This window comes from Adiantum capillus-veneris, chromosome 24 (genome assembly GCF_014529385.1).
Source record: "Adiantum capillus-veneris isolate H3 chromosome 24, ASM1452938v2, whole genome shotgun sequence".
Lineage (NCBI taxonomy): Eukaryota > Viridiplantae > Streptophyta > Polypodiopsida > Polypodiales > Pteridaceae > Adiantum > Adiantum capillus-veneris.
Genome location: NC_140954.1, coordinates 42349315 through 42362464, shown reverse-complemented (window position 1 = coordinate 42362464; position 13150 = coordinate 42349315). Strand labels below are relative to the sequence as shown.

General features: G+C 43.8%; 1 protein-coding gene across 1 annotated transcript; it reads right to left on the bottom strand.

Annotated features, from left to right (window-relative positions):
- Positions 1–1557: 1557 nt before the first annotated feature.
- Positions 1558–3415, bottom strand: LOC147426271 (shikimate O-hydroxycinnamoyltransferase-like). Its single transcript, XM_086498937.1, has 2 exons — positions 2959–3415; positions 1558–2812 (listed from the first exon to the last, which is right to left on the bottom strand). The coding sequence occupies exons 1-2, from the start codon at positions 3361–3363 to the stop codon at positions 1910–1912; spliced, it is 1308 nt and encodes a 435-aa protein (XP_086355063.1). The 5' UTR covers positions 3364–3415; the 3' UTR covers positions 1558–1909.
- Positions 3416–13150: the final 9735 nt, after the last annotated feature.

Here is a 13150-nt window from a genome sequence, read left to right as displayed (position 1 = left end):
AGAATGAATCCACAAAATGAGTGTGTGTGTGTGTGTGTGTGTGTGTGTGTGTGTGGTGTATACCCCCCCAACACACCCCTTGCTTGCTTGGGGCGAGTTCTACCCTTTTTTCATGTCTCAAGCTCATTGAATCCCTCTCCCCCTAGCCAATCACATGTAGCATGCATTTCAAGTACATGGGTAGTCTTTGCACAAGTGTTCTCCTTACCCCTTAGAGAGAGAGAGCTTGAAAATATCTAGATATTTGTTGGATGGAACTAGAAGCTCAGTGGACTCCTCTTTAACCCAACCAATAGCATTCAAGCACACCATGTGGCTAAGCATAGGGAGAGTTTGACATGTGTCCCATATGCCCCTTGAGAAAAGGGGTGCCCTTTGGGTGAGTGGGAGGTTAAGTCAAAGATTCTCCTAATTTTGGGGCTTTCCCCCTCTTTTGTAGGATCTCTTTTTGACTCAAGCACCTTACTCCCCATGCATGGGAAGCTTCTTAAGCACCTTTCTCATTAAGCATGACAAGCACCTCAAGCACCTTAGTTATCAAGCATGACAAACACCTCAAGCACCTTAGTCATCAAGCACGACAAGCACCTCAAGCTTAGGTCGGGTTTCCACCTCAAGCTCAACCCTGGCTTGCTTAAGGTCAAAGGACTTTTAACACTAACCATTGAAGGTCTTTAATGAAGCTAACCCTAAGGTCTTTTAAGCTCCATTAGTTAGCCTTGCTCTTTAACAGACTATATCTCATTAAAACCCCTTTACCATTGGCTGCGAGTTGAGATCGATCCGTAAGCACAGGTCTATATTCTAACCCTTGTTCTCGTTTATTATCCCACATTAAATGATCAATTTAATATGAGAAAATCATTTGGGTTGGTTAGATATTAGATTTTATGACACTCCATGGGGTTACTTTGCCATGTTAGGATGCCTTCTCCAAGGGACCCTACTCTTACGCACAAGAGATTGACAATTTGGTTCAAGGAGGGTCATGTACAAGAGGGGGATGAGTGCCTCTCTCTCTCTCTCTCTCTCTCTCTCTCTCTCTCTCTCTCTTTGTGGATAGTTTCCTACAACGTTAAAACTCTCTTTTCCTTCTTCTTCTTCTCTCTCTCTCTCTCTCTCTCTCTCTCTCTCTCTCTCTCTCTCAACCATGTGCAACTACTAAACCATAAACCCTAAACTTTAAACAAAGCACAAATTGCCTCTTGTTAGGGCTTTTGGTGACTAACATAAGGTACACTTCGATACTAGTTGTGGTCTTCAGAGTTTAGCAAAGCAATGTATGACTTTGCCCTCGCGTATAAACAGCTTCTTTTGAAGTTACTTGCATGTCTTATGTTGCCCTTCCCCTATCCTTTCTGTCATTTGAGATGTTACTAACTTCTCAGGTTTGCTATAAGAGATGAAGAAACGATAGAAGATAAGTGGAGGAGACCTTCCAACAACTAGCCCTTAAACACTTACACCCATTGTATCTTTATCATTGAACTCTGCTCTTCCACTCTCTTCTTCTCACCCTCTTTTTGAAATTTTAACATTAGCAAGCCATAGATACCATTGTGAGAACCATTCATAGAGAACGGGGACGACAGTTTGAAGTTTTGGAATGTTGCAATTTACAAGACCAAGGGTGTTTAGTCATCATAGCATTGCTTGCCAACCCCATGTTAAGGTAGGCGGGAGGGCTTACCACTTCAAGGAGAGAGGAGTAGTAAAAGCGAGGGACTTTAAGTGTGCCCACTATGGTTCAACCCCTGCGACATGCAGGTGTCAATGCAAGGGGCTTTAAGTGTGCTCACTATGGTCCAACCCCTGTGACATGCGAGTGTAGGGGTGTGGGTGCAATCGACCTATACAATTAGCATCATCAGATAGCCAAAAAAAAAAGAGGGGGTAAGGCACAATTGGGTCAATCTACATTACTGACGTAATCTTCAAATTTGGGCATCTTGTCAATGCTTAGACCCACCAAGGCATCCACATGCCCTGCCCCTAAAGGGGATGGTAACAAGATGATAAGCCCATCAAATGCAGACACAGGAATTCGCACACTCGCAGGCTTGCCCCATCCAAAGTCCAGCTCATAGAAGGGAAACCTTGACCAACTAGTGACGGCGAGGTCGATGAACGGCGTGCAAAATGCAGCAATAACAGACTTGGGGGACTCTTGCTTGGCAACCCAATCTAAAGCAGACCTCATATGTGCATCATCAACCTTGGCTATTGCACTCTTTACTAGATCTGCCGCAAACGATAACGGACTTTCGACAAGTTCCCCTGCCTTGCAGGTTGTGTAGCCATAGAAATTCACATTCCCAAAGTAGCCCTCAGGCAAAGCTGGATCGAACCTTTTCCGACCATCCACTGCCATTCCCAATCGCACCTCTTGATCCGATGCAAGTCCTCTTGCGTAGATGATGCCACGCCAAAGATGAGCTGCAAGAGCTTCAAATCGTGAGTGCGAAGGAGTGAGGCCAGAGGTTACTCTTGCTCTGAGATCATCAATACAGGATGGCGTGAAGGGAAAAACTTTTGATGTAGCAGGAGGCCAGGTTGTGGGCAAATTTGGCATGTGGGTCTGGTATTCTGGGTGGTCTGCGGTTGGTGACGGCAGGTTATTCGCTCTGAGGAGAGAGCGGTCAAGGCAAGGCTGGATAATGAGTCGTGAATCATCCCTTTTTGGATCTCTGTACATTTTGCCACTGGCAAGAATTGCCCATGAACTTAAGAAATGGCCTGTCGAAAAGCCGTCGCAGACATTGTGATGAAGCCTGACCCCGAGGCATATGCGGCCGCATTCAAAATGAGTGATCTGCGAGAAAAGGAGAGAATGAAAGAGGAGGATGAAGTGTCAATGCCCGCGCGCACACACAAACTACACATATATGCAGACACAATGACAGAAAATAGCGATTAGCAAAAAGCATTCAACAGATTTCTGCATCTTGTTAATCTGACCTGGGCTGATAGAAGTGGGATTTGCGATACGTCTGCAGAGGCATCCAGGGGAGGGGCGAGAAGCGCGAAGTCTGGGTGCGGATCGAAATTGGGCGAGAAGCTATCAAATCCACAGTCGACCCAAGCTTCATAAAAAGAAGCACCTGCATCATTGCAAAGAATCTCCAGCCCGCCATTGGCCCTCTCTCTGTAGCGACCCGCTGCCGGATAAAACAAGCTCAATGTCTCCGCGAGGGAGCTCTTGAGAAACGAAGAGGCTTCGTCTGCAGGCTTCTCTCTGAAGAAGAATAGAAGAGAAGTGTAGAGGCGTGGCATGATCTGATCATTGTTGCTGAGCTCTATCACCCCCCCAGGTGATGGCTCTACGGGATACACAGTCTCCTGAGTGCTCTTCTCCACTTGCATCTCTCGCTCTCTCTCTCTCTCTCTCTCTCTCACACACACACACTCACACACACGATTCCTTTAGATACCTGCAAGTTTTCTTGGCCTACAAGAGAAATAAGGCCGGGTTCACATGAGCGCGGCGGAAATCTCTTGTGGTCTTGCTGCATCCGTCCACGTGTTCACACAAGACGTCTGTATAATTTTAGTGTTTAAGGCCCCTGTCACACACATCTGCCCGGACGTGCGTGTGATTGAGTTGGCAGGAAGGGATTGGCTCATTGGTATGTCCGTAGCTGTGCATGTGATTGAGTTGGCAGAAAGGGATTGGCTGATTGGTACGTCCGCAGCTTCAAAATCTTGTCCGACGTAGACCCCTCCCCTTGGTCATCCTCGTCCTACTGCCAACATCGTGAAATATAAAGGCGCGAAGAAGATTTGCAAGGCTTCAACCCCCACGCGTTGCGAGAAAGCTGGACTGCGAAACAGCTAGGGTACGCCAATTCGCTTCCGAGCAAGTCGAAAGTAAATCTATCATCTCAAACACCGCAATATGTGACAACGAGAACGCCCAAAAGGGGGTTTTTGGGCGGGCCATGTCCGACATCCTCGTCTGACAAGGGCCTAATAGCGGAAGAAGAGATCAAGTAGTAAAACTAGCCCAACGCTTGTGTGTGAGACTGAAGAACAACTACGCTGCGTTCGATTTCTGGAGCCCCGCCCTTTGCACTGAAAAGTTTGTCACAACTCATGTCTTTCGGGGAGGCTCACCTAAAAAACGGTGGGTCCGGAGCATTGCCTCTTTCCTTTTGCCCATTCGGGGTGCACCATGGAGGATGCACGCACCTTTGGCTCACACTTCTGCTAGCCTATCTGAACCCGACCTAAGTACTCTCTCTCTCTCTCTCTCTCTCTCTCTCTCTGTCTCACACACACACACACGCACACACACACACACACACACACACACACACACACACACACACACACACACACACACACACACACACACACACACACACACACACACACACACACACACATTGTCAACAAGTTTCTCAGCCTATCAATAAAAATTGTGTGACAAAAAAAAGTAGTCTTGCTTGGCTTAGCCCTCCGGAGGCTATTTATATTTACAAGTGTGTGGCACGTCCTATGGATGGGGGAGGGGGGGGGGGGGGGGGGGGTGGGAGAGAGAGAGAGATCCACTCCCCACACTAGGTCTCCCTTTTTTTCTTGCTTTGCCTTTGCCTCCACGCCCCCTTCCACTTATGCCACATGGCAGGGGTCTTCAAGGTGCATTAGATAGTACTAGTACATAGGCGTTGTCTCTGGTACCCGCTCTCTCCCTCCCTTTGTGTGTGTGTGTGTTGTGCATAGCACATTGTCAGATAGAGTAGCTTGTGACGTGGTCGGGGAGGGGCCAAAATCCCTTGCCCCTTTATATATAGTATTAGAAACTATCCTTTTTATTATTGCAACACTCTCTCCAATAGACAATAGAGAGAGTTAATATATATTGACTGAAAACAACACAGACAAACACTCCATGCTCAACAAGAGCCACAAAGGCCTAAGTTTCATTATACGTTAAATGTTAAACGTATTATACACGTTTAATGACTGTATAATATGTTTGATCGAATAAAACGACCTATTATAAGGTGACATGCCACTGAATTCCTTTTCCCTTTTGTGAAAGCTTTAGGTAATTAAATAATTCAATTAAACTCTCATTGGACCTCTTAGTCTTCTGGCCAATAGGAATCAGGCAAGCCATTGGGCTGTTGGATGCTCATTCGACCCCTTGATAGACTATCCAATAATCTTCTAGGGAGCTTAATTTTTATTGGTTCTTCAAGCAGTTTTAAATTGATTAGAGTAACTTTACTCTATCCCAATTCTCATGGGTCCACCTCTATGGCCATCCAATAGGATTTGAGGGGAGCTTGGGGGCAACTGGCCTAGGAGCCTGACATGTGTCCAGTATTCCCTTTGTGTAAAGGGGAAGCTTTGGAGTGTGTGTGTGTGTTTCTCTCTCATCCCCTACTAAAAGGGCTCACCCCCTCCTTCCTAGGGATGTGGGAAGACTTTTTAGTCTTCCCATGACCATCCAATTTCCCCTACATCGGCCTTTGGACAATTAGATAAAATTAGGAACCTTAGCCTATGGAAGTCTTAATGGAGCTGAACCTTAGGTCTTTTAAGCCCCATTGAAGTAGATTGCTCTTTTGCAGATTGTTCCCCTTTGGATCCCTATTTTTCCTCCTTTGGATCCTTGCAGAGATTGTTTGGCAGCCTTACCAATATTCTAGCTTTTGCTCCCCTGGTACTTCCTCATATTAAATGATCAGTTTAACATGAGAAAATCATTTTGGGAGAATAAGATATTAGTTTTTATGACATTACCTCTCTTTTGAAATCATAGTCTTCCTCGACTATGAGGTAGAGAAGATAAAGCCTAATCAGTAGTCCGTTTGCTAACGAGTAGAGGATCCCTATTTTACCCTACGACATCAATCTAGAATGGATGACTAGTCCATTTGGTGCTTGAGAGCTTTAGCTGTTGCAAGCATGTCTCCACTTTAGTCCGTATCAATCTTCCATAGTAGAGTGACAAACTCTACTTGGTGTTCCGGAGACGCCGTCCCCACAAACATGATTCTAAGCATGCATACTTATTAGCATGTGCGCAGAATAAAGAAAAAGAGACTCTTATAAGACAAAAACTTTGTTCATTTATACATATTTACATTTTCTTACTCTAGGGAATCATTGTAAGCATTGACAAGGTTTAAGTTATCCTTTAATTGTATGCCTTGCATCCATCTAGCATCTTTAAAAGGATAATTTTTAAACTTGATAAGGTATTGTTGGATAGTCTTACCGCCTCGTAATACCTTGTCTTTGTGTCAGAGAATGGACTCAGGCTGCAGCACCTCTTCTTGGTCCTCGATCTCCGGTGGGTCTTCAATAATTGCTTCTTGAGGTGGCTCTCCTTTGTAAGGCTCTAGTAGGCTCACGTGGAAAGCATTGTGTATGAGCCAATGGCTGGGCCACTTCAGTTGATAGGCCATCTCATGGATTGGCCTAAGAATCTGAAAGGGACCATAGTACCTTTTTGCTAACTTAGCATAGTACTTTTCATGTCCCATAGGATTCTTCCCGTTGTGTGCCTTAATTGAGCCTTGGAAAACTTAAGCAAGACCCAATCATTTTGTTTAAAGGCTAGGAATCTTTTGTGCTTATCAGCAACAGTCTTTTGCCTTTGCTGAGAGATAGATATAGCATCCTTAATCTTTTGGAAAGATTTTTGCAAGTCTCGGCTATATTCATCCACATCAAAGATCTTCCTATGTACCTTGAGTAGCAGGGGACTTTTTGATCTTCCCTCTATGACCTCAAAAGGTGCTTTTCCTATGGAAGTATGTACAATGTTATTGTAGGCATACTCCACTAAGGGTAAGTACTTCTCTCATTGGGACTTTTGATCTACTTTTGTGACATAAGCTATTAGTAGATCAAGAATGGTTAGGTTAGCTATTTCACTTTAGCCATCTGTGCGCTCCTTGCCGCACTGTCGAAGCAAGGGACTTGCCAATACACCGTGTGCGAGCCACAAACGGCTCCAAGCGCACAACAAGCCTAAACTAGCAAGCTCAAGAAAGCAAAGGGTGTGTCACTCACCGCTCTACGCTCGCCTTCGTGGTGGATTCCTCGCCGCGATGAAGAAGAAGCTGCAGTCGTGCCGCGCTCAACCGCTTCGCCGCCGTCGTGCCTTCGTAATGCTCGATTGCACACACACTCTCCCTCTCTCTCTCTCTCACACACACACACACAAGGAGGTGAAGAAGAAGAAGATGGAGATGGAGATAGAGCAAGAGCACTCTTCTATTGCACAAATGAGAGAATGAGTAAAAATTAGGTTTAGTTGGCTTTTATAGGAGCTCACTCCATTCACACTTGGGCGCCCATGCTTAGCCAACTAATCCCTTGAATGTCCCAGTTAGAGTGCGCCTCTCATCGACGATCACTCTTACCCTTTTCCTATTGGTCCGACAAGCCCGGTACCTGACTCTAAATAATACAACGTTTATAGATCATAGGGTGTCCGTGTGCCGTGAGGGTTAACATGCCCCCCTTCCTGATGTAGATTCCGTCCTCGGAAGCTATTGAGTTGAAGCTGGTTCGTCGAGGTGGAAGAGCATTTGAGATGAATGTCCTTAGCCTTCTTCAGTCACTGCAAAATCAAACAACATTGGCACAGTAATTGCATTCTCTTAAAAAGCATATGCAGTTTTAGGTAGAAAAATTGATTGGTAAAAGAATTTCAAACAATTTGTTAGCAATGAACATTAAATTGCAATGTAATCAAATGCATAAACAGATGTAAAGGTAGAAAATTAAACAAGTCTGGGGTCACTAATTTGACGGTCGAAAGGCACTAGAGATCGAATATTAATACCATGGGTAAGCTTCTTAATTTTCAGTGGTCAATTAAGTTGTTTAATCGCGAGAGCCAAGTATTCATGTTCGAGGGCTGACTAGAGGCTATATCTAGAAAAATTTGTAGTTAAGCTACCATAAAAGGAATTTCTCTTGAAATCATCGCCTGACTGATTACTTTTTCTTTGACCCCCAAGATAAACCGCAGGGGCAAAAAGGGAAGAATCGTAAAAAGAAGGTTGGGACGTACCCAAACCCAATAGACGAGATTAAGCAGGTGAAACATCTAAGAGGTTTAGTGGAGGAGACTCAAAGGAAACTAGAACCAGAACCCATGCATTTCAAAATTCATGACACAGTGTTTCCCACGCAAGTTCATCCACCCCACATGAACCATAGACCGTTAGCCATATCTAGTATCATCCAAGAAGGGAGTGAGGACGGGACATCAGAAAGTGAGCATACACCTTTCTTGTTGGAAAGGATGTTTAACGAAGGAATACCTGATCCCATTGAGGAATATGAGATTCCATCCTCACCAGTTCCTAGTCAAGGACCTACACCCTGCAAAACGCCAATGAATGTTGCCAAACTAGTGGACTTCATGTCTTCTGAGGTCCGAACCACGATCATAGCAAAGCTATATGGAGATCCTGAGTTATTCCTTGCACTTCGAGCATTCCTTAACGGAGAGCTACGAACGGGATTACCGCAGTTTGCACAACCAAATAGGCCTGACTCGATTATGATTGATGAGGAAAATCATGTGCAATCACTTGACTTAGATGGACACGAGTCTGTGATCGAGGTACCCATTAACGAATTAGGGCAGTATTTTGAAGGCGACGAGTCTAATGCGACCCTACCCATCACTACCAAGGGGTTAACTATAAAGGGAATTCTTGATGGTGGTGCGGGAGTTAGCATCGTTACAAAAGATTGTTGGGAATCCATGGGAAAACCCCGCCTCAGTGTTACTAACATTGTGGTAAAGATGGCAAATGGTACCATAGCCAAACCTATGGGGATGCTCAAGGATCTTAAGATCAAAGTTCTAGGACACAAGGTACGACATACATTCATTGTAATGGATTTCTCTAAACACCTTATGTCATATGAAATGATTTTAGGACGACCATTCATGAGGGAAGCACAAATGGTTCATGATTGGTCTAAAAATCATGTCTATTTGCAATTCCAAGACTCTGTCCTTAGAGTGGATTTGGTGACTGGTAAGGTACACCCCTTAGGGAGTAAAACCATTATTGATCATCGCTCTGACACCACAGTTCACTCGGCCCCACTACAATATTGTTACACTTGTAAGAAGGATACAGACATTGGCCAAGATTCTCCTTATATGGATATCCTACCTGGGATGACTGAGTCGGACAATGTGGATTGGGTCCACCTAGCATCAACCATAGACACTTGGGGAAATAGGGGGACGACCTGGGTTACACCTGAGGGGGATGAAATGCCTGTACCCTTAAATATGCTACAAGCAATGCATATCGCTTCTGACAAGACTCATCCTAATGTAACGAAGAAAACATACAAGTGGGTCCCTAAAGATTCTTTAGTGACCATAGCTAGTGCTAAAAAACAGAAGCCTTGTAAGAAACGTACCACTCGCTCCAAGAAAAGTAAGAAAATGTTGCGATGGATCCCTAAACGACTATTGGAAGCCCAAGGCTACTATCAAGGAAATGATCAAATATGGGTTCCAAAACGTAGATTGTGCTCTTACCTATCACCTGACCCAAGTGAGCCCAATCCCATAGCTCCAAAACGAATCAATGATCGTGGAAAGGGAAGGATCACAAAATGCTACACACCTAGTCCAGAGCTAGTTTGGGTACCAAAGAAAGAACGATTTGTTCCACCTAGCTCAGGAAGGGGGGAGTCCCATGAAGCTTCTAGCTCCTCATGTAATACATCCATAGAGGTAAAAGCTTCTACACAGCCTCCATCTATAGTAGTGGACCTCCATGAAGCTACAAAAGAATCCACACCTCCCAGTGTTCAAGAATCACCTGATGAACCACTTCAAGTTCGATCCTGGGAGAGTACCTTACCACCCTTGCAGCTTGACGAGGCACCTAGGGTAATAGAAAACTACTGGCAAAAATCCTTACCTATTACCAACTGGAACAATTGGTTTCAAAGGGTGACAAGCTCATTTCAAACGGTATGATCTACCCAAGGAAGGGGGGAGTGTTTGTGGACATCCATCATTCACTTGCTTCCCTCTCAACCTTTTCCCCTGACCTCTCAATCACCAATCTTAGGGAATGTACATATAAAGCTTTATACTCACAAAAAAAAAAAAAGAGCAAGAGCAATTAGCAAACGAGTATGCACATTAAAGTCAAAACATTGACTCAGACCTACACATGTCACATCTGGTACAGTGAAACAGAAACCTATGCCATAAAACACCTTCGATCCTCATCACTTGAGTGATGGAGGGTAGGTAAGATTAGTATGATAGGCGTGTTTCTGTTTTAGAGTTGAGTGATTAGCGAAGTTCTCTTTTCCCACTGATGTGCCTCCTGGAGGTATTCCTTTTGTTTCCTAGTGTGTACAGGAGCGTGTTGCTATTGATAGGATTTGGACCTTCATGGAACCTTTCTCTCGTTCACACTTCAAATCAAGCGCGACCATCAACACAAACAGGTGTTTTATGTCCATTAGCATTGCCTTTATCTTTTTGCATCCATGTTTGTCTGCTTTGATTGTGATTGGTAGCATAATATTCAACGCATTGGCTTAGTATCAAACATTTAATTCAATGTAATGATTTGTCATAATCACTTGTCTAGGTTTAAAAAATCAAGCAGTCCGACTAAGCTAGTTTGACCAAGCTAGGTATTAGAAATCTTCTCTTAATACCATGGGGAATGCCTTCCTAATAAGAAGTGGTTACTTAGGTTCTTAATCCGATTTAGGCAGCATTGTATGACATGTACTAGGGCTTTCTAGTGGGCTTAACCCTATTGACCTTTAGCTTAAGTATTATAAAGGGAGTTTACTAATGTGATGAGCCTGGGGAGGGTAACAATGTTATATGACCCCCCAAAGTTACAAAATTAAAATGCTGAAAATGCCGCACTGTCGAAGCAAGGGACTTGCCAATACACCGTGTGCGAGCCACAAACGGCTCCAAGCACACAACAAGCCTAAACTAGCAAGCTCAAGAAAGCAAAGGGTGTGTCACTCACCGCTCTACGCTCGCCTTCGTGGTGGATTCTTCGCCGCGATGAAGAAGAAGCTGCAGTCGTGCTGCGCTCAACCGCTTCGCCGCCGTCGTGCCTTCGTAATGCTCGATCGCACACACACTCTCCCTCTCTCTCTCTCTCTCTCACACACACACACACACACAAGGAGGTGAAGAAGAAGAAGATGGAGATGGAGATAGAGCAAGAGCACTCTTCTATTGCACAAATGAGAGAATGAGTAAAAATTAGGTTTAGTTGGCTTTTATAGGAGCTCACCCCATTCACACTTGGGCGCCCATGCTTAGCCAACTAATCCCTTGAATGTCCCAGTTAGAGTGCCCCTCTCATCGACGATCACTCTTACCCTTTTCCTATTGGTCCGACAAGCCCGGTACCTGACTCTAAATAATACAACGTTTATAGATCATAGGGTGTCCGTGTGCCATGAGGGTTAACATGCCCCCCTTCCTGATGTAGATTCCGTCCTCGGAAGCTATTGAGTTGAAGCTGGTTCGTCGAGGTGGAAGAGCATTTGAGATGAATGTCCTTTGCCTTCTTCAGTCACTGCAAAATCAAACAACATTGGCACAGTAATTGCATTCTCTTAAAAAGCATATGCAGTTTTAGGTAGAAAAATTGATTGGTAAAAGAATTTCAAACAATTTGTTAGCAATGAACATTAAATTGCAATGTAATCAAATGCATAAACAGATGTAAAGGTAGAAAATTAAACAAGTCTGGGGTCGCTAATTTGACGGTCGAAAGGCACTAGAGATCGAATATTAATACCATGGGTAAGCCTCTTAATTTTCAGTGGTCAATTAAGTTGTTTAATCGCGAGAGCCAAGTATTCATGTTCGAGGGCTGACTAGAGGCTATATCTAGAAAAATTTGTAGTTAAGCTACCATAAAAGGAATTTCTCTTGAAATCATCGCCTGACTGATTACTTTTTCTTTGACCCCCCAAAGTCTTTTCACATTGATTCAATTATGATGTGTGTGCTTATTTTGTATGCCTTGGGTTTTTTGCTTCTCAAGGAAAAGCGCCCACACTGGGAACCTCTAGGGCTCTAGTACCATAGGCAATACATGTGAGTGAAGTACCAAATCAAGCTGAGATTTCTCTTCCAACTTAAAGTTTTACATTGTGGCACTTTGATTTTTTGTTTGTTCATTTTTAGCATTTTAATTTTGTAACTTTGGGGGGTCATATAACATTGTTACCCTCCCCAGGCTCATCACATTAGTAAACTCCCTTTATAATACTTAAGCTAAAGGTCAATAGGGTTAAGCCCACTAGAAAGCCCTAGTACATGTCATACAATGCTGCTTAAATCGGATTAAGAACCTAAGTAACCATTTCTTATTAGGAAGGCATTCCCCATGGTATTAAGAGAAGATTTGTAATACCTAGCTTGGTCAAACTAGCTTAGTCGGACTGCTTGATTTTTTAAACCTAGACAAGTGATTATGACAAATCATTACATTGAATTAAATGTTTGATACTAAGCCAATGCGTTGAATATTATGCTACCAATCACAATCAAAGCAGACAAACATGGATGCAAAAAGATAAAGGCAATGCTAATGGACATAAAACACCTGTTTGTGTTGATGGTCGCGCTTGATTTGAAGTGTGAACGAGAGAAAGGTTCCATGAAGGTCCAAATCCTATCAATAGCAACACGCTCCTGTACACACTAGGAAACAAAAGGAATACCTCCAGGAGGCACATCAGTGGGAAAAGAGAACTTCGCTAATCACTCAACTCTAAAACAGAAACACGCCTATCATACTAATCTTACCTACCCTCCATCACTCAAGTGATGAGGATCGAAGGTGTTTTATGGCATAGGTTTCTGTTTCACTGTACCAGATGTGACATGTGTAGGTCTGAGTCAATGTTTTGACTTTAATGTGCATACTCGTTTGCTAATTGCTCTTGCTCTTTTTTTTTTTTTGTGAGTATAAAGCTTTATATGTACATTCCCTAAGATTGGTGATTGAGAGGTCAGGGGAAAAGGTTGAGAGGGAAGCAAGTGAATGATGGATGTCCACAAACACTCCCCCCTTCCTTGGGTAGATCATACCGTTTGAAATGAGCTTGTCACCCTTTGAAACCAATTGTTCCAGTTGGTAAT

What these genes read in the sequence shown, in the direction of transcription:
- LOC147426271 (XM_086498937.1), bottom strand. Translation starts at nt 3,363, where the DNA reads ATGCAAGTGGAGAAGAGCACTCAGGAGACTGTGTATCCCGTAGAGCCA. An exon ending in TCCCACTTCTATCAGCCCAG is followed by an intron (nt 2,813 to 2,958) that starts GTCAGATTAACA and finishes CTTTTCTCGCAG; the next exon opens with ATCACTCATTTTGAATGCGG.